General features: G+C 37.8%; 1 protein-coding gene across 1 annotated transcript in view; it reads right to left on the minus strand.

The window, feature by feature from the left end:
• Positions 1-25,619, minus strand: part of USH2A (usherin) — a 374,998-nt gene that overhangs the window by 74,815 nt on the left and 274,564 nt on the right. The window contains exons 49-55 of the mRNA XM_064709111.1: positions 18,286-18,454; positions 15,141-15,362; positions 9,841-10,064; positions 7,342-7,552; positions 6,314-6,511; positions 5,572-5,726; positions 3,591-3,789 (exon numbers count right to left, since the gene is read on the minus strand). Coding sequence (XP_064565181.1) covers positions 3,591-3,789; positions 5,572-5,726; positions 6,314-6,511; positions 7,342-7,552; positions 9,841-10,064; positions 15,141-15,362; positions 18,286-18,454 — 1,378 coding nt within the window. The remainder of the gene's footprint in view (positions 1-3,590; positions 3,790-5,571; positions 5,727-6,313; positions 6,512-7,341; positions 7,553-9,840; positions 10,065-15,140; positions 15,363-18,285; positions 18,455-25,619) is intronic.

The following is a 25,619-nucleotide window of genomic DNA, read 5'->3' on the forward strand; positions in this document are numbered from 1 at the left end:
TATTTTAATTAAAATACATTACAAACAAATAGAGTGAAAAAAGAAGCAGCAATTACATAGAATGGTAAAATACTGAATGGAAGACATGCAGGCTGCTTAACAAATTGAACAAGATGTGAAGGAGAGAAAATAAAGAGATGACTCAGAGGGACAGCCCTTGCTGTAACCTAATCGTGAACTGGAAGAGAAGAAAAATCATCTGAACACTGTGTATAAAAGTAAGGAGGGAGAAAATGACAGTTGCAGACTGGAGAGAGGCAGAGGCATGGAGGAAAGCCAAGTATTTAACATTTCAGGATAGAAAAGATTACTGTGGCAACAAATTACTTGAATTCCCCTAAAGGGAGTCATGTTCACTTTTAAAGGAAACATGCATAATAAAGCAATACTCATTTACAACTACACTTAAAAGAGAAAAATGAGTATTAAAAAAAGAGCACATGCTTTCACTAAATTTATTGGTGAAATTCTGATACCTTTAATTCTAGCCATATATGGAGCAGTCGCAGGCAGCAGATTTTTATCTAGATTATTAAAGCTTTGCATTAGATGCCTTGTCTTATGCTTTGGAAAGCTCTGTGCAAATCTATGTATGTGACTGACATAAAAACAACTAGTAAAATAATATTGAAATATAAGCAGCATTTTGCTTCTCTAATGTCTCTACTTGACTGTTCCCTAGAGGATCCTTCTCCCCTCCTTTTTTGGTTTATTATTGTGGGAAATTTTTAATTTTTTTGTTTTGGTCAATTTAAGCAGTCTATTATATTTTTGCAGCATTTGTCATTTGCCAAAAGGCTGTGGAACAGTGGGGTTTTTTTAAGAATGCATTGTTCTATTAGGTAAATCAATTTCTTCTGATACTGTTTGTCTCCATTTGTGGGTATGGCTCCAGCAAGGTCAGTAATTATCTCCCAGGATAACGCTCCTGGGCCCTGCCGTGGGAATTTTGCTCAGGAGGATGTCAGACTGCTGACCACAGCCTCCCACAACCCCTTCACCCCCAAGAGTTTCCTTCAGATAAATATTATTAATGTTTCAGTGCTGCATATGGAGAGAGACCCGACCAGTGACAACGCTTTGGTATCTCTTCAGATTTCATCGCCCTGAAATGGAGAATATGTTCAGATGAAAGAATTTCAAACTATTCAGTCATAAAGCATTCATACTATTGTTTCTTGTACTAAAATAAACATTCATTATATTCTTTGATTTTGACCTAAAAATGATCCTAAAAATTGTTGATAAAGCCTCTTACTTCGGATATTAACTTTGGCGTATTAAAAGGGGGGAGTTGAGAAAAACCTTTTCTATAAACCCACCTGCTGCTGCTGAAGAGGGCACTCTTGGCTTTCTTTTACAATTCCCCTAATTATTTTCCTCAGTCTTACCCTCTGCCTGGCCCCACTGCAAAGCATTAGCAGGCCCATTTGTAAAGTAGTAGTAACACAAAGTGAAACAATGCCATAACTGTCATCCAAATTGTTCTGTACAGGGTACTGGAAGTGTTCAGTAATAAATGATATAAAAAGGTCTTTTATTGACAAGCTGCCATGTGCTGTTTGCATTAGAGAATATGAGAAGATGATGGCTGCTGCCCCTAGGTCCCAGTGGCATTCAACTCAGTGAGATAGCAGAAAATGCTTCAGTTTGCTTAAAGCATTGATAACACCTCTAAATAATTAACTGAGGACTTCCTGTCTTCAATTACTTAATGCTTTTTTTAACATCTTGAGAGGATTATAAGCAATTTATGGATTTCACATGATGAGCACATTCACCACTATTCCCACAAAGCATTTGTGGGATCATGTTTCCAAAGCTTTGATGTAATTAAAAATAAGCAGCAAGACAATGGTGCCGTGGCAAGGTGCTCGCCTTCACGTCTGCCATTTGCGAGACCCGAGATTCAAAGTCTCCACAAATACTAATGCTACAGCTTCATTAATGTTCAACTGTTGCTCAGGGAAAAGCTGGCAGTTTTGGAAAGGAAAAAAAAAAAAAAAGAAAAAGAAAAAACAAGGATAATGGAAAAATCGAAACATACATCCACAGGGAATAAGACAAACAGTTCAAACATTTTAGATTATGTATGAAGTGAATTTGATTCTTTTATAGTATTCTTTTAATTTAGAGAGCAATAATTACCCACACTGCTAAATCACTCTCATGAATTCCACATTATTACCCAAGGAAGCTCCTGCAGAAAATAGCAAAAGATTTGATTATGACTGTCGGGAGGAATGATCACTTATTTCATTCCTGGCTTAACATGGCTGCACTGGACAGTGGCTTAACAGAACAGGCACACAAAAGAAAAAAAGATCCTTGTTTCTCAGGAATTAATTTCATTTCCTCTCACTTTCAACTGCTAAGTATTGTTGGCATTAAAACGGAGATATAACTGCCTTGGCGGAGCATGAGAAATATTTCTGAATGGGCTCGATAAATCATTCCTTGTTGGAATATTCCTTCTTCGCAGTGTAAACTTACCACAGCAATTCTAAAACATGTACCACCGACTCTGGCTAATATCTCATGTCCAGAAGCACTGAATATGGAGAGAGGAGTAATACACCATCGATGAATTTCACACTTGAGCATGATATTGTGAAAGAGGAACAGCAATCTTGCTCTTCTGTGAGTGACTACAGCAGAGACAAACTCTTTTAAAGCACTGAGGGATCCACCCTGTTCAGGACTCATGCTTTGAGGGCTATTTGAGAGTGCCACCTATGCTCTAGAGGATTTATGTGCCCTAAGTCAAATTCTGCTCTTTGGCTGGCTGTCATATTGTGTGTACAACAGAGGAATCTTGAAATTTCCTACTTGTGGGGCAAAAAACCTAGGGAAAAATTAATGCATTTGTGAGATATAAAAATTTAATGAGCTACCCGAGGTCAAAGAATGAAAAAAAAAATCCCATGATGCTTACGTTCCTGCTCTGTGTTCAACAGGAGCAATTCTAAGAGGAATTTTGGCTCAGTGTAACATTCAAAAATAAGTAAAAATTGAATATATAAAAAATAATACATTTGAGGTCCAAGCCAAACTTTCCCCCAGAATCCGTGTATTAAAGCTTCTTTCATCAAGTATTTAGAAAAAGGCTATAAGCAATATATAATATAATAAACAGAATTTGGGATCTTTCCTGTTCTGTCTTCCTTTCCTTTTTATTATCTCAGACATAAAGTACTGGATCCTTCCCGATCCTACACTGCTACACATTCACATTGCTGCACATCAGTGATGTTAAAAAAGAGAGTTGAATCTGTATGAAGGGATGGCTGGCCTACACAGAATATCTAAGTCCTTGAGCACTCTACAAAGCATGCATCTTCAGTCGAGCTGGACAGATTTATTTTAAAATTTTGAAATTAAATCTATTAATATTTTAACAAACAGCAGCTAGAAATGAAAGATATTGGAAAAAAATAAATTTAAGATATGTAAAGTCATGATAAAGCATTCCAAACTGTGACAGTGCTGGGGATTTCAAAGTTACTGACAAGTGGCATTTTTAATATATTAATACTGCCTTATATCTTAAGGACAGGACATTAGCCTGTCAAAGAGCTTTGCCTCCTTACCTGACACTGTGTGCTGCATTCTGCCTGCAGCATCAATGTATATAAGTCCTCTCCCCAGCTGACTGATCTGGTACTCTCTGATGATCCCATTTGGTTTCTTGGGTGCATCCCAGGTTAAATGCAATGCTGTGGAGTTCAGAGCACTGACTTCAGGTGGCTGAACACTCTCGGGGACTCCTTGGACAGTGACTGCAACTACCTGGAGACATATGAATTAAACAGCAATTTAATGTAATTGTACACCAGATACCATGATCAATGAGAATGTCACTTTTGTTTTAAAATGTTGTTTGGGCTGGCATATCATTACCAAGGGGCTGGAGAAGTAGTTACTTTTTTCCTCCATTTCACAATGAAATCTGACCTTGAATACATTACATAAGTCTGTGTCTCCAATTTATCACAACAGGTTCACCACGTTTTAGCTGCAGTGTATGGCACAGGGTGAAACAACAAAAACTGTATTGCTTGAAAACTCTTGATAACTCTCTTCCATATGGTTTGTCAGTGTCTCTGCATTTTAACTGCCTGATTTCATATATTTTAAGCACCAGTAAACATGGGGCTAAGCCTCTATATATCCCATGCAATCTGAACTCTATTGTAGTTATCTGCAACTCCATACTTCCATAAGGAATATAAAGATTTTGAAAGATAGGATAAGTTTGCACTTGTTAAGTTCTTTCTACAAAAAAAAAAAAAAAAGGGAAAAGGTAATTTTCTATTGACACATCTCCACCATCAGCTACAGAAGAGGCATTTCCAAATTACATTGGTTTAATAAGTGAGTCAGACCGTTTTCTCTTTTCTTTTTCTGTTATTACCACCAAAAAGTATTTATATTATGCTGTAAATATAAAATGTGCCCTCTATAATATATTGTCTTAGTGCATTTGGTGGAATCAGTCCCCACTTGGAGACTTCAGTGGTTGCAACAGTAAACTCCTTAATTACAGGCAAGTGGAATAAGTAGGATTTATTATCAGGTCAGTGGTTGCAGCAACTGTGCCTACAGTTTCCAGACCACAGCTCTGTGTGCAGGCAGAGGGGACTATCCAACTCTCTTCACCCCTCTACATCAGTGTTTTTTATTTTAGACTTCTGGCTGAGATTTGCATGAATAAGAAAAACATTTAAACCTGTAAATAAAAAAAAATTAATCTCACAGATATAATAATTACACAACATAGTCATTACTCCCCACCTCTGCCCCACAGACCTTACCCTTGTAGTCCTAGAAATTCATTTTCAAAGAGGCAAGAATAATATTGTGAAAAAGAGGTCACTTGAGAAATGCTTTTGCAAATAATAAATAAAGGCGGTACTTTGCAGAATAAAAACCAGAGCTGGCTAAATAGTAACATTGGTGATTCAAAGTGATACACAAAGAAATGAAACTCAGAAAGGGAGGTAAGAGATCCTGTTTGCTTAAAACTGAAGCTGAGGCAGGTTGCACACAAAGGGACAGTAAAGCCTGAAGCAGGTGCAGATATAGAAAGCCAGCCAAGAGTAATATAGTGAAAGGAGGCTTTTCCACTGGAGTGGAAGAGTAAGAAGTTTGTTGAAAGAATTGCTAGACTATAACTAAAGCAAATATCTAAGAAATATCAAGGAAGAAGAGGCTATAGACCTCCTAGTGAGAAGCAAAAATTTAATTTCCTGGTTTAGAAATGGCGCATTTTAATATTCTTTACTCTATTCTGCCATGTACAGCTTTCTCTTTAACAAACACCAGTTCCTACAGTGCAATTTCAGCTTTGCCAAGACTGAGACACTGCTTTCTTCTTGTGTTTGCTTTATCAACCTGGGGTTCCAAATATTCACCTGTCAGTAGCTGAATCCAAATCAGATCATTGATGTTTTTTTCACTTACTCAATAATCAGCGTGCCTTCAAGTTACACCTTTCCAAAAGCATTTCAGTGTTGCCACACTGGCTGATCAAATCCTGGCACCAGTTTCCATGAAGCCCACTTCACTAACCTTGCTGCTGTCTGTGCAACCAGCCACAGTGCAGGCTCGCAGCTGGTAGGAGTACTCTTGGTATGGCTGGACACCACTGGTGTCTGTGAAGCTCATCTCTGTTCCTCTAAAATGCTCAATTCCGTTTCGGAGGATGATGTAGTGAATAATAGGACCTATTGCAGAAAGAAAGTTTTCCCTTTTGTTAGCTGAGGGATCCTGTGTCATGGAATAATAACCTACTCTGCATACAGAAAACATGCAATGAAATATCTACATGGCCAGAGTAGCAGATAATAATTCTGATTAAATGCTGAATGTCAATTACCAGCTACTTTCCTCAGCATCTGCCTCAGCATCTGAGTAGATCCCAGTTTTTAGTGAGAGCACTACCAAGTTTCCTCACAGTTTGAAAATAATAAGCAAGATTTCCTGAAATACATGTAAGCACCACCAGCACTACCCACAAATCCCTGAATATTTTTAGAATGATTGCCATTTTCTGATGATATTTGCACACTTATTATTACAACTGTTCTCAAAAGAGGCTTTTTGGCACTTTGTAAAGACATAATAAATTTTTTGCTGTGAAGAAGACTCCTCTTACTTGCAATGAAAATTATAACAACCTACAACAAAACCTTCCTGCAGAGTTTAGGAATATATGTACTTCAGTGACTGGGGTTAATCAAGATATGTTTTCTGATTTAGAAACACTGTCATTGGAATGTTAGAAAAAACACTTATAAAAATGTATCAATACCATTTGGTTGAAGTGGCTCCTCCCAGCTGAGCAGTATCATGTCTTCCCGATTATCTACTTTGGCCCATTTTGGAGGACTTACACCCTGTGGCACATCTTGCTTAGTGACAGCTCTGCTAACTTCACTGAGACCTCTTCCATAGCTATTCCAAGCAGCCACCCTGTACTCATATGTAACAAAAGGTTCAAGGTTCACATCTAGGAAAAGAAAATTACATTTGGATCACCTCAGTCTTATTAAAATACAAATTAACTTTTTTTTTCCCCCTGAGTTTACAGATAGAAATGGATGGTATTCTTTAGACAGGGCCATTATTTTATCAACTTTTTTGAAAGCAAGTTTACACATTAGGTACTCATTGAATTTCGCTCATTGCATATCCCTGAAGTCTCCGCCCCGATTCACAGATTACTTCTTAAAAGAATTCTGCTTCATAGAATCATAGAACGGCCTGCGTTGGAAGCTACATTAAAGACCTTCTAATTCCACCCCCTCTGCCATGGGCAGAGACATCTTCCACTCAATCAGGTTGTTCAAAACCCATCCAGCCTGGCCGTGAGCAATTCCAGAAATGGGGCAACCACAACATCTCTGGGCAACCAGTTCCAGTGCCTCACCACCCTCACAGTAAAGAATCTCTTCCTAATATATCATCTAAGCCTGCCCTCTTTTAGCTCAAAGCCATTCTCCTTGTCCTACCACTACGTGCCCTTGTAAAAAGTCTCTCCCTGGCAGTCTTGCAGACCCTTCCTTAGGTACAGGAAGGTGCTCTAAGGTCCCCTTGAAACCTTCCCTTCTCTTCTCCAGGCTGAACAACCCCAGCTGTCTCAGCCTGTCTGCACAGCAGAGGTGCTCCAGCCTCTGAGCATCTTCATGGCCTCCTCTGGATTCACTCCAGAAGATCCATGTTGCTCTTCACACTGCCTCACGTTTAATTGGGCTACTGATAGCATTCAGGCCATCTTTTTCTCCAGAGCAAATTATCTACACTAACAAATCACCAGTCTGGTCTGCCACTTTTCCTTACCTGTAAATGAATACTGTGTTGGACCTCCTGTGTAGACAGTCTCCTCTTCTGCTGGACACACACCTGCCTCTACCTCTGTTTCTGCAGCACTCTGTGAACCTTTTATCCATGCACAGATACTCTCCTTAGGATCAAAGTCACACTTGCCACAATGTGCTGTTTCCTCCATAGATAAAGGGCAAAGGACATAAGCCTTGCATTCTTCTTTTACCTAAGGAATACACAGGAAAATTTAAATATATTTCCCACATTTTCCTTTCTCTACAAATGCTTCCATTAGTATTTCTCTATACAACACAAAAACCATGCCACCACTTTGATTACATTGATATTTCCAGTATATGTGAGACCCTTTCAGCCTTTGGCCTGTCTACTGTCTTTGATCATTGATGTTTCTATAATCCTTTCTAAAAGAAACAGATTTTTTTTTAGGGTCCTTGGATGAAAGCATTACAAATTTTAATTACTGGAAGCACAAATGGCTGGATTTGTTGAAAATAGAAGAGTCTAGAATCAATGACAACAGGATTTTATTCAAGAATTTGAACATTCTGTTCCTGCAAAAGCCAATATCCTGTGGCAAATCAGTAGCAAATTCCCAGCCCCTCACACAGCTTGCCAAGTACACAAGAGGGCTCTGTGCAAGTCCTTGGCAGCTTTTGAGGCTGAAAACTCTATCCATGGGCTATATAAATCATGTCTTCTGCCACATCACTACTAAACACAAGCTTTGCTGCCATAAGAGGACCTCTGCAAACATAAAGATATAAGATTTAACCCATAAAGTACAATTCACAGAAATATACACTAAGCATCCACAACTTTCCATTAAAATTCATGAAATAATATTTTTGCCAAGCCATAAGCTAGACAGCAATAATTCTCATGAAATATAGGTTGCTGCAGAAAGAAATGTACTGCCAAATTTGCAACAAATATTTCTGCCCATTAGGTCCTAAACTTCAGAAGGAAATCCAAGCAGATTATACCTAATGCTTCCTTATTTCAAATATTGAAATTAGCTTCTCAGCTGATTAGAAACTTCAGCTAATTTAACTTCCCAAATTTGGCCCTTCCACAAATAATTATGTTGTGATAGACATCCACATAGGATGCAGGATATAGATGGATTGCATTCCCATGTAAAGTAGCTGCAGAATGTGTCAGGCAATCAGCCCTTTTGCTGTTAGTAAATCTATACATCTCAGAGAGCCAGCACTGCTATCTCTTTTCTACTGTGGGTAAGTGAAATACAAAGCACTTCCTTTGTTTATACTTTATACCTAGGGCAGGGATCTGGTGTGTTATCTACCAGAATTCATTAACCTGTTCTCAGCCATTTTTCCCTTGCACGAGCTACTAATACAATGCATTGAGGAACTGCAGCTGACTCATCACAACGCCTGGATTTTCTCTAGGAGAAAATGATTCAGTCCGAAAATGAAATTACATGAAAACCTTGACATGAAAAGGCAAAGATGTAAGAAATATTTCTGTATTAACTTAGCAGATGAACAACAAGGACATAGGAACACCTGCATGTGGCAGGATGGAGTCTGTTTTACTTTTCTTATATAATTGGTAAATTCCATAATATCTTTCTGATTTCCCTATTGTAGAATTCACAATATCCAATGTTCTTTTTTCTCCTTCACTTTCTCTCTCTCTCTTATGATAAATATAAATACAATTTTATAAAAAGCATATACATATATATTATACACATATACAATAATTGAGAACATTTTTACAGCATATGCCTAACACCAAGATGCTAATTCTTGAAGATTTCCATTGAATTCAACATGGAGTTGCAAGCAAAATTGTCTCATGCTGATCCTTCCAGTCCCTGGGCACTCTTGGAAAAGACCAAATTGGCCTTTATGGTGTTTAGTTTACTCTGACATCAAAATAAAATGAGAATAAACTATATAATTCATTAGGCAGGAAAGGGTCTATACTAGTACTTCTGAAATTTATGCCAAAATGGCCACTGGTTTTCTGTTGGATCAGGATTAAGTCCATCAAGAAAATGTCAATTGCTTTATTTTTATTTTTGGGGTTTTTGTGGATTTTTTAGGAGCTTGGGGAATCATGTCCTACTGCCTCCTCAAACTGAAATGTTACAGCATTTTTATACTTCAGAACTGGCCATCCAATTTTAATTTCCACTTAATGAACATCATCAGAAACAGTGGTCACAGAATGGAAACTGGCTATACATGTCAGTCTTGTTAGTATGCCAGCTTTTAGCCACTGTACTAATCTGAAGTGCTGGGCAACACTTCACAGAGGCAGCTAATCATTATTAATTCCTTTAGAATTCATTGCAATAACATCAATCATGGCAAACTCATTCGGTATTAATATGGATGTAATGTGAAAATGAATAATGCACACAAGAGTTTTTATATTCCTATTTTAGAAAAATAGTTATGAACAGTGTATTTCTCTTTCCATCATCAAATCAGAGCTACCAAGAGATTTTCTATCAATTACCTTCATCATCATTCCAGCTGAAATCTTGTCAGAGCAAACATATTTCAAAGGATTATATCCAACTCCATTACAGCATTCTTCGCTCTTTGGAATAAGTTCAGTCTCACAGCATTTTACTGGCACTTGGTCATTCTTTCTAACATGTGCTAGGGACTCACCACTGGAACCTGAGCAGCATATGGTATCTGACTTATTCACGTACTCTTGCCCACAACAGAACATCCCTGAAATGAACAAACAAACAACAAAAAAAAGCTGAATATGAAATTTAAGTAAATAGATAGACAAGAAAGGAGAAAGCTCACAATGCAATATATCTTGGCATAAACCCACCAGCAGCTGTAATTATGCAGATTTAGCTAAAGTGAGATTAAATTCAAACGTGAGGTGACTGAAGTAAGCATCCTGACTTCCAGACCTGTTGAAAACAATCAAGAATTAGAGAAATAAACAGGGTGCCCTACAGTTAATGCTCATCACTCCTAAACTTTGTAAAGAACTTTGCTATGAAATGCCACACCAGTGTACTGGCCACAACAGGCTGGAGATGGATTGTTGATGAAAATTTCCTGTAGAATGCAAGTATTTTATATTTTAAAGTAGGTTTCCATGTCAGGTACCTAGAATGGAATGGGTCACTTGGAAAATACTCACAGTGAAGCTTCAGTCATCTTACACAGAGAATTATCACTCAAGAAGTTAATATCTATATGTAATTTGCATTTCTACAATGGAATTAATAAGCTGCCGAACTTAATTCCACTATTTTTTTCTGGTTTTAATAATTCCGTTTTTAAAAGGAAAGCTCATCATAACCACTGCAATTTTCCACATATTCACATGAAATACCAGTGTTGAACCCAACACCATCTAAAGAAAGGGGTAAGTTTTAACTCAGAAACAAACACTACAAACTCCTCTATAACTAGCAATTAAATAAATGTTATTACTAATTGAACTAGCAAGATATCACACAAAAACCAGGCTGTGATATACTCTTACATCTACAACGTAGTTTGTGTTTGCGTCATTTCTGTTGGCATTTAAAACACGTGCAAGAGTGGGCACTTTTTTCACTGCTATTTATTGCGGCAAATCTCTCTTAGAAGTCATAGATAATGAAAACTAATCTTTAAAGGTGTGATCCTGCTAAAGCATTCACAACATATCATTCCAATCACCGGAATGGCTAAAAATGGTGATGTTACTTGCATACTTTACCTTTTATCAGGGCTGGTTCTATTCACAGCAATCAAACTGTGAGCACCAGCTCTTCAAGAAGTAAAATATTTCCTCTTATTCACACCCTTTTTCCAAATTGTCCTAGGATTCTACCACTTTTAAAGAGAGAATTAATACAGAAAATGACTCAATTCAATACTAATAAGCAACTCAGACAGCCCCAAGGGATTTCTGACAGGCAAACTAAAATTTTGATAATGAACTGTTTTTCTATTGAAACAAACAAAGCTGTATTCTTTCACTGTGAACCTCATCTTTGTTTAACTGAATTAAATTTTTCAGCCAAGATTTCACTCACATAACAAGAAGTGACTCCCTTTCTAGTTTCTTTGGTAAACCATTACTTCTTTAATTATTATCAACCTTGTTCCAGTGTGATAAATTGCTAATTACTTAATACCCTAATCAGCGTTCATTCTTTGCACAGATAAACTGTGACAGCGCCATTAATTTAAATAGTAATTTCACTTAATGGCCAGAACGGCACACCAGATTTTTATGCAGCATTTTCTGAAGACTGCATCCATCACTGCAATATTCTGACATAAAGATGTCTGACGTGCACTAACTCACTTAGGGAGAGCAGATGTTGCAGAGCAGAGTTTGGTAGTAATTCCCAGAGTGCATCACTTCAGCATGAATGAGCTGCAAAGGCAGAGGTAGACAATCTTCTGAAACTGCATTGCATAGCCCCTGACCTTTCCTTAATTTATCACATGTAGCACTTGACTCCTGAACCTTGACACCTCAAATGTACAATTTTAAATATGCTCCAAGAAAAACAAAATAGGACCATGTAATATTGATGGATTGATTTTCCTTCTAAAAATTGCTTTATTCAATTGCCTAAGGATCCAGGAATTCCTATAAACCCTTGCTGAATTCAGTAAAACATCAAAATGTAAACTATTTGTTTGTAACTCAGTTGGAATGTGTGTGTCATATTTTATATATTTGTTTCATAGGCACGCAATGCACAATAGCAAAAAGAAAATCCATGGGCTGGAAAAGACACTTCCTGCTAACACTGATTTCTGTCAACAACTATTTCATGTTCATCCCCAGAAACTGAAAAAAATTTATAAACCTAGATGAGTGATGAATTACTAATTTAGTAAATCTGCAAAACCAATGCTTTCAAAAGGGAAAAAATGAGTATTAAAAGGCTTAGCCTTTGGAGCCAGAATAGAGGATCAACAAAATACAGAGCCAGTGTGCATTGCAAACTACTCCAAAAATCCTTGGCTTACATGTGGGTATTGCAACTATTACAGATCAGGAACCACAACAGTAGAAAGCATCATCTTTCATGAGTCTGGGATGTCAGTACAGCAGCATTAAAAGGAAAAAAAAAAAAAAGAAAAGATAGTGAGAGTGAAAATCCAAGAGTGGTTTTAGCTGACATTATCCTTTATAGCCAGAAATAGAGAACTTTGGATAATCACACTGCAGCAGTGGGGCTCAGGATGTGCCTGTTCACCAATGCCAGCCTTTGCCAGTAGATGTCTCTATGGTCACCCCACTAAATAAGGCCAACGAGGGGCTGAAAAGGGAACCTAAGAAAAGAGAAATTAATAAATAAAGAGAAAAAAAGTAATGTAGGATGGATGAAAAATCTCTTTTTGCAAGGTAGACTCTCTGAAAAAGGTATGTAATGGCAAGTGAAAAAGTTGTATGATTCAAGCTCTTAAACCAATGTTCAGTGCAAACCTGGATCTAGATTCAGCAAAAAGACATTGATTTTGAATCGGACATGCAACAAAATGAGATTGTGTACAGGGCTTCCACTTTTAGTAAACAAGTTTTTCTCTTATGTTTTTTTTGGAAGGACTTAAAGCTCTCAAAAAAAAGCTTTAAATTTTCACTAGATTTTTAGCTATGGCATTCATTGCCAAGTGCAAAACAGTGCTTCAGAAGCAATTCAGCTTTTGCATAAAACCACCCCGTTACCTCTTCTCCTTCCAGACAATGAGATCAGCCTTCCAATTACCATATTCTTGCAAAATTCTACTTATCCATTTGCCAATGATAAGTAAATTATGTTTTTGTGTAAGAGCATTTTTTCCATTAGAATAATTACAATAATTAGGATAGGAAGCAGGTAGATTTTTATGCCTGGCTTGTGCATTTTCGTGATGTATTTAGCAAGGCTGAATTACTCCAAGAAATTAAGCAAAAACCAATTGAGCATGATCTATATGATATGATAAGAAACCACAATCTATTCTATGCTTAATGCAAAAGAATACGATCTCTTTTCAACTGTGATGCTAATTCATCTTTCCAACCTGTATTTGTGTTCAGCTGTGTGCTGGCTCACAGCATAAAGTCCTCACAGAAAACCCATGAGCAATGAAAAGAGCCACTGTTTTCTTTTTCAATGGCCAAAAAAATGTCATCCTGACCCATTCTTGGGAAAAATAGTGTAAATGATTGAGCGCTATAGGCTAAACACATTTTTAAAAGAGAGATATAAAGGTTTTTTAAATATCTCTATTTAAGGGAAAAAAAAACCTGTTAAGAATACATATATACTGAAATGAAGAACATAACTTTCATCCCAAGATACCTGTATTACACTCCTACACAACTCATCTGCCCAGAGAGAGCAGTAAAAACATAAACGCTACCCCAGCAGTTCTGTTCCAACAGCATCTGTTAATTCACTCCATTTATAAAATACATATTGACAAAGACAACTGAACTGGGACCAGAGAGATTTGATTTGGTGTGAGAAAGTCAATTCAATGTGATTTTGTTAAAGGGCTCCTGCAGGCAAATAAAAGAGTTTAAGTAATAAAGTACATAAAGAGATGTTTTATGAGCCAGCCCTGTCTTGTGGCAGCCACACAATGCAGGGCTATGCGGGAGGGCCTTGCTCAGAGCTGGTATTGAGAGCATGCATGCTGTAGATCAAGCACAATTAGGGATCACAATGAGAGGCAGCTAAAATCATGCAAGCAGTGCTGCTCACAGCTCACACCAGGAGTTGCCAGTGGAAGGGAAGGATGGCATGGAAAGCACAGAAACCATGGCAATACTCATCTCATTACCTCATCCAGACAGTCAGCACCCAACGAGGGTGCTCCTACTACCAGAACCACCGAAGGATCCAGGGAATACAAAAAATTAGCTGAAGACAGAGCTTGTTTTTTGGAGAAAGGAGGAGATCAGCCTTCAGATCTGGATTCTTAGTTACATGTTAAGATTCTTGGTTGTACAACTAAGAGGCTCAAACTGGCACACACCATCACTCAGCTTTTTACACCAAGCAAAGCTGGGTACTAAACCTTCATTATTTCTTTATTTTGAAATCAGACTCCCTTTTCACACCACAACAGTTTCTGAAGTCTTTTTGTCAGGCTGAGAAAGCCTAAGGCTGATGGAATATAATTTGTCTAATAAAAGAAAAGACACATGAAAATATCTGAATAGGTTTTCTAATAATGCCTCCAATGTCTGTCCTCAGATAGTCGCAAAGTGTTTTATAAGGAAGTAGGGCTTGGATTGTACCTCTAAATGATGGAGTAATTTCCTATAATTTCCAAGAAATTAATGGGATACACCAGATGAGCCAGTGAGCAGTGCTGGGGATTAATTTTTTTGTTAATTTTAAACTACAGCGGGTACAGCCCCATGTGAGGGATGAACACAAGAGAGTGACATAGACCACCAAGCAGACACCATTACAATCTTCAGTTTCCAGGTGACTAACTCCACATTTCCAGAGCAAATGGAAAAATCCCTGCACTGGGATACATGGTGGCACAAGGTGGTCAATCTAACTTCACTGAGGGCACTCTTTCCTGACTTGCAAAAGGAAAGATCATTCACTTCTTTTGAACTGTCTGGTTTCTTGAGCCCCTGCAGCTTTTGCACAAAGGCAAAGAAGGTTACTGCAAGCTCAGCATTTTGGAGTACAGCAAAATAGGTGACTAAAGTGCAACAACATTTTAACAAATTGGCACACAGACTTGAGTGTGTCACTTCTGAATGGCTGGTGTCACAAGAGATTTAGAAAGATGAAGAGCTTTTTTTCTTGAGGACTTATCACTTACCTGTGAGAGGTCTGTATGCAGTCCCTTCCTTTTCATCACCACAACAGACTGAGTCCATGCTTATGACCCTTCCACCGCAGCACTGCTGATTGAAACTGTCATGCAGGGATCCACCACAGCAGATTTGATTGCCTGATGTGGAGTAAGGAATTCCCTGGCAGCAGGAATCACCAATTCCAACTGAAACTCTGTTCTCCTCTTCATTAGGGCAGCATACTTCTCCTGTCAATATAAGGATGCAATTAAAGATTTTACCCATTTATAGCCCTTGAAATTCCTGAGAGCCTTTCATTAGATAGCAACAAATCTGGATTCACACAGCTTCATGTACAGAACTCTCCAGGTGAAAGCACAGAATCACTCAGTAGTTTAGGATGCTATAAAAGTATTGTATTAATTTGTAATAATGATTAAAGAAATGTGCATTCATTAATTCAGGTCAAGTCTCTGTAAGATATCAAAAGACAAGCATGACAGAGACAAAGCTGAGAAGAGCAATGAAAATAATGTCTGTGCATATGACAATTATACAAATAAAACCTTTTTGCAATTGCAGCTACACAGTAAAGAGAGCACACTCTTGCTGTGTTTAACAGAACCATCAGGCTACTTATTCTTCACAAAAAATTTTCTTGTCTCCTTCAAAATCATTCCAAACTCGTCTTGATGAATCAATTCACAATGCTTAAAGCATTTTTCATGTTTGAGTGTCGCTCAGGAGTTCATCTCACAGAGAATTTAAGGATTAAACTCACTTTAAAAATTAAATACCACCATCACAATTTAGTTGCTTGGCTGCAACTTAAGCAAAATTATCAGCTTTTACAGAAAAAGACTGTAGGATAAGATTGCCAATGAGACTGACACTGTAATGGTGGGGTGGGGTGGGCTGGAATAAGGTGTGGGCTATGAACAAAGCACATACTGTTATAAAGGAGCTGGTGAATCCAATTGAGCTGATCCAATGTTCTAATATTTTTATATTATTTTTCTGTGTTGCAGTATTTTCTGTGGCTCAAATGTCATTTGGAAGGCGGAATGGTTTTGTTTTGCTATTGAAGATGGATAGTAGAGTTGAATGAAGTATTTTGATTCCTGAATCATAATCAAAGAAATGTGTTTTGATTTTTAAAACTTATCCTTCTCATTTAAACAATATCTCAAGTTTTTTTCTTATGAAAGGCTGGGAATTAAAAGACAGAGAGCTCAAACTCAATGCCTCTTTTGTCAGAAATAAACATGTGCTGAGATTGTAACAGATGACGGAGAACATTGTTTTCCTTTCTCCCCACATTACTTCCCAAAGAGGTGCCTGGGTAGTAGTAACATTATTTGTTCTGCCTCCCATCTTAGAATGTTTGCACTTCTTTGTGCACTAGTGTTTCTGCCTTCCTAAGATTGAGATTCTGCCTTCCTAATTTGTAATCTTCATGCCTCCAGCCCAGTATGCTTCAGCACATCCTGAGCTATTGAGCTGGCCAAACAACATCTGGGAAATATGTATGCTTAGAGAGTTTCCTGTATAAATAACTTTATCAAATAAAGTCAATAATAACCAAAAAAAGATGAGAATAAATTTTTAGAGTATAATAGTAACAACCCATCTGAGTACTTCATCATATTTTCCTGCATTCCTCAGAAGCTAATTTAGCTGCTACACAGAGAAAGTATTAAAACACAGACTGTAGCTTACATCTATTGGAAATAAAACTAATTTTTTTAAAGAACTATTAGACATAAGACACAAAGGATCAGTAACCTTCTCATTAACCTCTCAAAATGGGTTCCATTCCAAGCTAGGCTTGAAAATGTTCTCCCTCTGAAAACTACTATGCAGTCTTACCAGTTAATTGTTATCCTTATCAAACAATGACCCACATTAACATTGAGCTTGAGGTTATTTGCATATTTATAAAAATAAAAAAGGAAAAAGTGACCAACAGTGTTCATGTTGCTGCCCTTTAGAGTATAGAAAAATAATGCAGCAAGTATACTTAGAAAATTTGTTTAAAATCATGTTCGAACATTCACTGTTTCATGCTTGTGGACTGCTGACTGAACAAGAACTACTCTCAGACATAAGACATTTTGTTCCACTGTGGCTTTCTTTCTTCATGTAAACAACATTAAGCTAGTTAACACAGACCACTGGATGGGGACAGAGGTCACAGTATAATCTCTCCATTTCAGTACACTGAGATTAATGAGGTCAGCAAAATACACTTCTCTGGTTCTTCCATGTGATAGAACTTTTCTGATGACATCATGGAAGGCATTCCAATATTGTGATATATTAATTACTTTTCAAAAGATCAGAACTTGGGATGTGCTGAACGTGTTGGCAAAATGTCAAGCATTTCTGAGCCTTCGGAATGTGTGCCAGCTCGTGAGTAATGGAAGCATTTTAGCTCCTGACCTGACAATTGCCTACAAAGAGTTATATGCTCTGAACACTGGCCCCATGAAAGGGATCTCTCCTCCCCCTTTTCCTCCCTTTCCTGTCAACAATGACCCCCCAACAAACTGGAAAACCAAACTCTGGACAGTAATGCAGAAGCACGGTTTTTGGCAAACCTCCCAAATTGCTCTGAGAATAAGAAAAGGATAAATTACCATCAAAATTAATGCATGTGGGAGGCATACTTTGATCTGTAACATTAGTGGAAACAAAGAGTAGACAATGTAGAAACAAGTAGAAGTGATGTCATCCAGAATATCAACACCAAAGGCTAACAATTGTTCTACAACAGAAATGGCTATGGAAAATCATGTGGGGTCAAGTCAAGCAGAGAACTAAACTTCACCACTAAATTGCCTGATGGTGTTCCTATTAAGAAGAACTGCCCTCCCCATTATGCAGCACTTACTGCAATTAAGTATAGTTTGGCACAAATTAGTTCTCTGGGAAATGACCCAATCATCAGGTCTCATCAATTAAGCCTTTCTTGTACCAACAGAGTGTACCGTGTTTGGAAGGCAAAGTGAGCGCAATTTCCTTTGCACTCAGCACAAGTCTCGAAGACACCTATATATCTTGATAAATCTCACATTTATTGTGTGTGTGTTTTCATTCTCCTTGATTTAACAAATACATCAACTTTGTAGTTTTGTTTCATTCAAGCAGTGGAAAGGAGTTGTCTCTTACCTACTAAAACTCTGGTGTAATAACCACCACAGCACTGATGTTTCGGCTGCACAGCATGTATCTGCCCACCACAGCAAACCCCTGGTGAATTAAGAATAAATGGAATGTACTTGTCCTCACAGCACTGGAAGCCAGGTTTATTGTCGTGCAGAATCCCATTACAACATACCTAGAAGTAGTAAAAACAAAAAAAGAAAAAAAGAAAAAAAAGAAGATCAGTAAGAAGGCAGTATCTGTTAAACAGCACATTATGTGTTGTCTGGCAAAACAATGTATATGAAAACATGTATCCTAGTGCAGACACTAATAGGAGTGCAGTCAAATAAAATGTGACTTGGCTAAAATTCTGTGCCCTCCAGCATTATCAGACTTCAATAAACTATTGTGTATCTGACAGAATGCTGCTATTCTGTGGCCTTCAACCATACTGCACCTTAATAAAATAGTCCATTAATATGAATCATCTTCAAATGCCTTGCAGGCTGTTTGAGTCTCTCAGTGTGGAGTAGATTGCAATGTGGATTTAGTCTACCATCACCTGACCCTTTTTTTCTTCCCAATTCTTGTTTTTTTTCTTCATTTATGATGAAACCCTTACAACTAAAAAAAAGTATTTCCCAATATGAGCTTTTGGGTTTTCTTTCACATAAAAATAAGTGGAATTATCTTCATATATGACCATAGTTCTTCAGACAATGTGATCTCAAGAGAATAGTATTTATATAAGGACTTTTTTCCAGAATAAAATTTATATGGAAATGAATTTTGTAAAGGCCTTTTAACTGTGGACTTCTTTCTAGGTGCTGTCGAGAAAATTATATGCTTGAACAATCAAATATTTTTTTGTACACTTACTCCTGTGTCAATGGAGTGGCACACTGAATACACAGCAAATCATACAGCACAGTCAGTAGAATAACTATAACTTGGAACTTACAGCCAGTGCAACTTATATCAACTTCTTCCAGCTAGACATGAAATGGAGCTGGCAGCAGAGCAGAGATGTTAGAGCAGAGCTCCTCCTTTGTCTTCTTTTGAAATGGACCTCTTCCACTACTGACCTTTACCATGTCCTAAATCAGGTTAGTTAAGCAACAAGGAAAGAGTGTTCCTCTGAAGGATCTTTTGTTTACCTAGGCACTTTGACTATTACTTGAGAAAAAATCTTGTAGAAATGGATATTAAGGGCTCAGGGCATCTCTTTTATATTATAATTATAATGTTAATAAAAATGAATACAAACAAAAATATTGATTTTCTGATGTCGTAAACTCTCTTTGACTTCAGAAGGATGATGCTTTGTTTTGTTCACTTTTGAATGGCCATTATTCCATGACTCTTGGGAGTATTAGGTTAGGTTCTGAAGTTACACTTTACAGTACATTAACAATAGGTAATCCACAATTAACATCCGGTAGGACAGAGGAGGTTCCTGTTTCCTGGGTTTTTTTAGGTTTTATAACTTTATATGCTTTGAATTGTGACACTGTTTTCTGCTTTTCCAATGCACTTTCTCCTTCAGCATCTATTTTAGACTACCAGTGCAGCTGAATTTCATAATTTTCAGGAATTTTGGATCTCTGTAGGCACTATTATTTTGCTGTCCATTTTGTCACTGGTAATATAACCCAATCTATGAATTTCATTAACCTACTGTTCTTTCTTCCAGATCATTAGCTAAGATGTCAAATAAAACTCAGCTTTAGAACTCTTGTCTGCTTCCTAGCTTTTGGGTATTTTGCAATGACTGGCATGCACTCCAGGCTGAGTTTTTCTCAATTTACAATTGGCTCCAAAGAAATCAGAAGGTTTACCTGGTCTCTCTGTATTTCCAAATGGCTAAAAAGCATTCTTAAAAACACAAACTCAATTCCTATTGAGCCACTTTGTTCAGAACAGGTCACCTTTAGCAAAGGTTCTTGATATTTGCAAAAACGTCCTCTGTCTTGTCCATTTTACTGCAACCTGAGCTTGAGACAGCAGCCAGAAATTTTGTACCTGCCTACATGAAAGAAGGCCAAACACATGTTCCTTGGGCATTCTTAGTCCCAATTTGTGCCTCTTGGGATTGTCTGGTGTCTCCCTCTGTGATCTGTCCAGTCCAATACCAACCCTTCTTTTCATGGATTTCATCTGTCATCCCATTTTTCATTCCTTTTACTGATGGCCACCACTCAAATTTCACCTGAACACTGTCTTTTGACTTTTCAAATTAAAAAGGTGCACATCATTGGCTTTATCCAGGCTCAAATGCTTGAGCAGCCATTTTACTTTCCATGAGGTGCTTCCAGTGATAAGAAATGTCACTCAGCTTTTGAATCCTCTGTAGAAAGGGCTGCTCTGCATACCAACACCAGCAGGGCCATTTTAGTACTAACTCCACAGCATTCCATTTGAAACACTGCTTGTAAGATTGCATTATTATTATTATTATTATTATTATTATTATTATTATTATTATTACCAATGTGTCTCCTTTTCCTCCTCAATTCCTGCACAAAAGCCCCAGCTGTACATCCAGATGTGTTACAAAAGTTTCAGCAGCTACTTTCTCTTGTTAAAAATACATAAGATTCTCAGTATTTCTCAACAACCTATGGACAGCTTCCAAAGTGGGGCCCAGTCAGTTCTAGAACTCTCATCTGGCGTTACCAACTGATACAGTCAGTGCTATCATTATGTAGTTTCATAACATCCTCTGCAGTTAGCTGTAAATTGTTAAAGAACACTTTTTTGGCAGTCCTCTAGAGATAGTCTCTATTTGCATCGACAGGCAGCCCAAGGATTCTGCAATATCAATCCATAAAAAACCCCAAAACCACTCAAGTAATGCTAAATTTGCATCACAGAAAAAGAAGAAAAGCAGATGGATTGAAAGTTACAGTGGCAAAAGGTTATTATGAGCTCATTCTCTCACATCTAAATGCAACAGCCCCAACTGGGTGGTGTAATCCTGTACATGGAAGCAGAAGCCCTGGAGTGAACAAATACAGTGCCACCAGCATTTTAGGCAGGTTGGAGATTTCACTCTTGTAAAGAGGGTTGAATGCTCAACATACACTTGGTAACCAGAAGATCTTTACTATCTATGGAGATGATACAAGATGTTCATCCTTAGCTGTCGCAGGAGCCCTTAAAAACATCAGCAACTTCACAAAGTAACTCACAAATCAATCCTGTCATTCTCTCCCACCCAAGCACACAGAGGAGCACAGGGACTGGGAAGGGCTGGGCACAAAGGAAGGCTTATTGTGATGCTTGAGAAAGGCCCAGTCAGCCATGACACTGGAACAGAGTATTAGATATCAAATCTGGCAGGCAGGATTACACAATATTGTAACAATTTTTTAAAATACTCCAAACTTATCTAAGCAACTCTCTTCTAATTACAATTGTGTCATCCCTGATCCCTCAGCTTACTGAAGACTTTGCTGAAGGATATTATCTGGCCTTATGGACACATGCCAGTTGAGCTAAGACTGATTTACTCAAATAAACAGATGTGCTAGGCAGCCATGTTTATCCTTCTTGTCAAACGCTTGCTGCCAGGGCCACTTTGTGAAATAGCAATTCACAAAACACTCTCAGGAATTCCTATTAGCTACAGGAGTTCATTAAAAATTTCTGCCTGTGGAGCAAACACCAGAGTAATGATTGACCCATCATGTTCTCATGTGAGAGGGAATATTTTAAATTAGCAAGGCTCATTCTTTTTTTTTACTTAAATTATCTCTGAATCTATACAGACACCCTTTTCAGCTAACTATACTCACTCAGGCATTTTTTTCTCAAACTGTTGTTGTCTCTTGGTAATTGATACAGACTTAGATCTAAAATCCATGAGCAGAAATTATTGTTATTCTCTTACAAATCACTATGTATTATCTTCCAAAAATGAGTTTCATTTCCTGTCTTTCAGGTGTGTTACAACAAGAAGTGTAATATTTTTTAAAGGTTCTCTATGCCTGAAAGAACTTGAAAAGAATTTGCACAATATTGGTAACATTAATAGTAAATTTTGCATAAATATTGATGGGATACCCTTCACCAGTGTCAAGATGTGTTATGTTTCACTGCTGACACCTTTGAAGCCGGCTATCAAGCCACTGTTTTACTCCTCCTGTCCTTAAAAAAGAGTCCTGCTGGTGTTTTTAATAAATGGTACAGTAATTACAATAGTAAAGGGGTAAACCTGTACTTCCTACCAATGTCAGTTTTGTTTGATTAGTTCATTAACTACAGATTTATACAGCTTGTTGCACTTGAAAATAAAAAGTGCTAAAGCTGTATTAACACCTTCAGTCAGGATCCTTTTAACCACTGATGCTCAGACTCACGATGCAAAGGAAGCAGAGATAATTAGCCCTTATGCCACTCCTTTAATTACATTTTTATTGTACCTCTCTCATTATTTTCAGAGTTCACCTCAGGATGTCAGCAAAAACAGATGCACAGTTTGGTAGCTCCATGGTTAATAGAGGAATGCCTTTCCCATTGCTACTGAGCTTATGCTACCTGATGGTGAAACTCAGGCAGCACTCCCTTGTTAATTGAAGTACCTCTGCAAACCCCATGGTCATGAGACTTCACATACAGGTAGAGTTATGGATCACATCTTATTGAAAACATCTAGAGAAAGACTGACAATTTTGGCAACTTGGGAATACTCAAGCAGCACAGCTTGTCACTGTAAAAGTTCCACAGGACATAGGGACCCTCCTGGCAGCAGACAAAATTCAGCATCAGAGTGTATTCTCAGTTCTTCTGAAAAAATACACACACAAAAATATTTCTAAATTCTTTTTGTGTTCAAGGAATAAATCCATGCAAATCTTATTAAACACCAGGGTAAGGATACTAGGAACAACAATGTGTTAGCTTTAGTTAAAATAACAAAGAATCCTAACATTGAAGCAGAAAACTGGATAACAACTAGAAAGAAGAAGTAGGGATCTGATGCAAAGATTATTTAGGATGGGATGAATGTTTGGTCTTCACTGGGCCTAATATCAGTGCATGTGCCCATGAATGTGCATGGACACATGTCCCTTGCAGTGGAAAGGTCACTTGCCCTTTTAGAGATTCCCCAGGTGCCTTGGAGCGAGCTGGTTTATTTGCAGAGCACATTCCCAAGCAGAGGAGGCTCTATCCTGGATCCCAAGTGCAGAGCACACACAGCAGTGCAGCCAGGCTGCTCCCCACTGCCTTGCTCACAGAGCTGCACCACATGGCTGGACCCAGCTCAGCCAGGGCTGGATGAAGAGTCCCTGCATCCCACTCTGCTGCACACTGACAATACACCCTGGTATTTATTTCAGTGGAGTGGATTAAATTCTGGAGATCTCTTATGTAGCTGAATCATAACAAATCCCTTGCCTTACAATTGCAAGCTGATGATGTCAAATGTAATCCATAAATCCATAATGAAAGATTAATAAATAACCATAGACATATCTTGAAATAATTTTACATAAAAGGCCTGGTTTTCCATCACTTTATACTCATTATTTCAAGAAAATTGTAAGAGGGAAATTAGATCCAGATTTTGTCTTGTAAGCAAGGTGCAATAAGTGACTCAAGCAAATGTGAGAACTCCACAACCTATTTGTCTATTTATATACAACTGCCTGCTTTTGCTGGCCAGTCTGTTATGAAAAAACTTGCTTATTATTCTGGATCTGAATATTACTAAAGCTGCTCAGCATTTAATTCTCAGTAGCATCTCTTCACATTTGGCAGTACTATGTATGGTGAATAGCTGAGGTTGGATGGGACATTAAGCAACCTGGTCTAGTGGAAGGTGTGCCTGCCCATGGCAGGGTGTTGGAATGAGATGGTCTTTAAAATCCCTTCCAACCCAAACCATTCTGTGGTTCTGTGAAGTGCTCCTGGCACTGGGATAAGAAGCTTTTGGAACAAGTGCACACTCGTCAGGGCTGCCTTTTGTTTCTGTCCAGCAGACTGTCAAATCCAAGAACCACAAACACCAGCATAAAGCCTGACAGTGACTTCTATAAAAATATGAGAGAGAGCTGCCATTGTCTTATGTCGTCCCTATCACAGACTTGAGTTTAAAAAGCACAAAAGGCACTAAGAGCTCTGTAGATGTCTCTTACAGACATTTTGGATGGCTAGTGTAGATACACATAGCAAACCAGATAAAGCACTGGGAGGGGAATTTTAATCAACTCACTCACAAGAATCACCCCCGTGTCATTTTATGTATGAGTGCCTCAGTTTTCCTGTGGACTTTCCAGTCATTTATTATATATCCATTGCTTAACAAACAGCACCCACTCCTAACCACAGTCTTGAAGAATACAGAAAGACCATTAGAACAATGTAATGCAAAATAATTTAGAAAAAATTAGAAAGCCAGGGAGCCATAAAAATAAATGAACACTTTCCAAGCTCAAAGTTACCATAAATGTATGAAGACTAAAAACAAAATGAAGAGGAAAACTTCTAAAACTAATTTAATACAAATTTAATTCATGCACATGCCAAGATGTAGTAAAAGTCTACCATGCCAGAAACCTGAAATAAATAATTTTACCTTTTAGAAAAAAGGGCTGCCCATAATTCTCTTGCAAGATTTCAGAAATACTTATATTTAATATAGTAGTGCTTTCAAGGGAATTCAAAAGCTAAAGCCATGTTGGCTGGAATAATTTATATTTTGATTTGAACCCCTCCAATAACTCACTCCCTTAATTACTGTCTTGTCTGACAGGGAATCTTGTGAATACATACTGTTTGCTTTAGTCACAGAACACGTGATGATGTCTTTGACAAATAGAGACACTATTTCATGACATTAAATCTTACTTTCAAACTAAGAGCTTTCTACCTCATTTGTCAATAAAAACCATTACAGACTCCTGCTATGCTATTGATCCTACTCCTAAACAGGAACTCATATGAAGATTAACCTGAAAATAGCCATAATTTAAAAATGCCTCTGACAAATCACAATAGATCCCATTCAGAGTTGCTCATCATTGTCATGTAACAGTTACCCACTTGTAGCTGAATCTAAATAGATTTTGTCTACTGAAGAATCTGGCCATTAAACATTTAGCCAAGGAATAACTTAAGAGGAGGAAGAAAAAACCCAGAAAACCATGTTAATAACCACCATTTGCCATGCAAGATTTGAGGAATAATTCCTCACACAGAGAGAAACTTTACAGATTTGCTAGCATTTTTCAAATTCTGCGTACACCTAGATATTTCCTGTGGTCTTTCAGTGGCCAAGTGCAATGTCTTTATGCTAAAGTTGCCATATGAACTACCACTTATTCACAGGGGTTGCCCCGTCCCAGGTACAGAAT

The sequence above is a fragment of the Zonotrichia leucophrys genome, chromosome 3 (assembly GCF_028769735.1).
Source record: "Zonotrichia leucophrys gambelii isolate GWCS_2022_RI chromosome 3, RI_Zleu_2.0, whole genome shotgun sequence".
In the NCBI taxonomy this organism is placed as follows: domain Eukaryota; kingdom Metazoa; phylum Chordata; class Aves; order Passeriformes; family Passerellidae; genus Zonotrichia; species Zonotrichia leucophrys.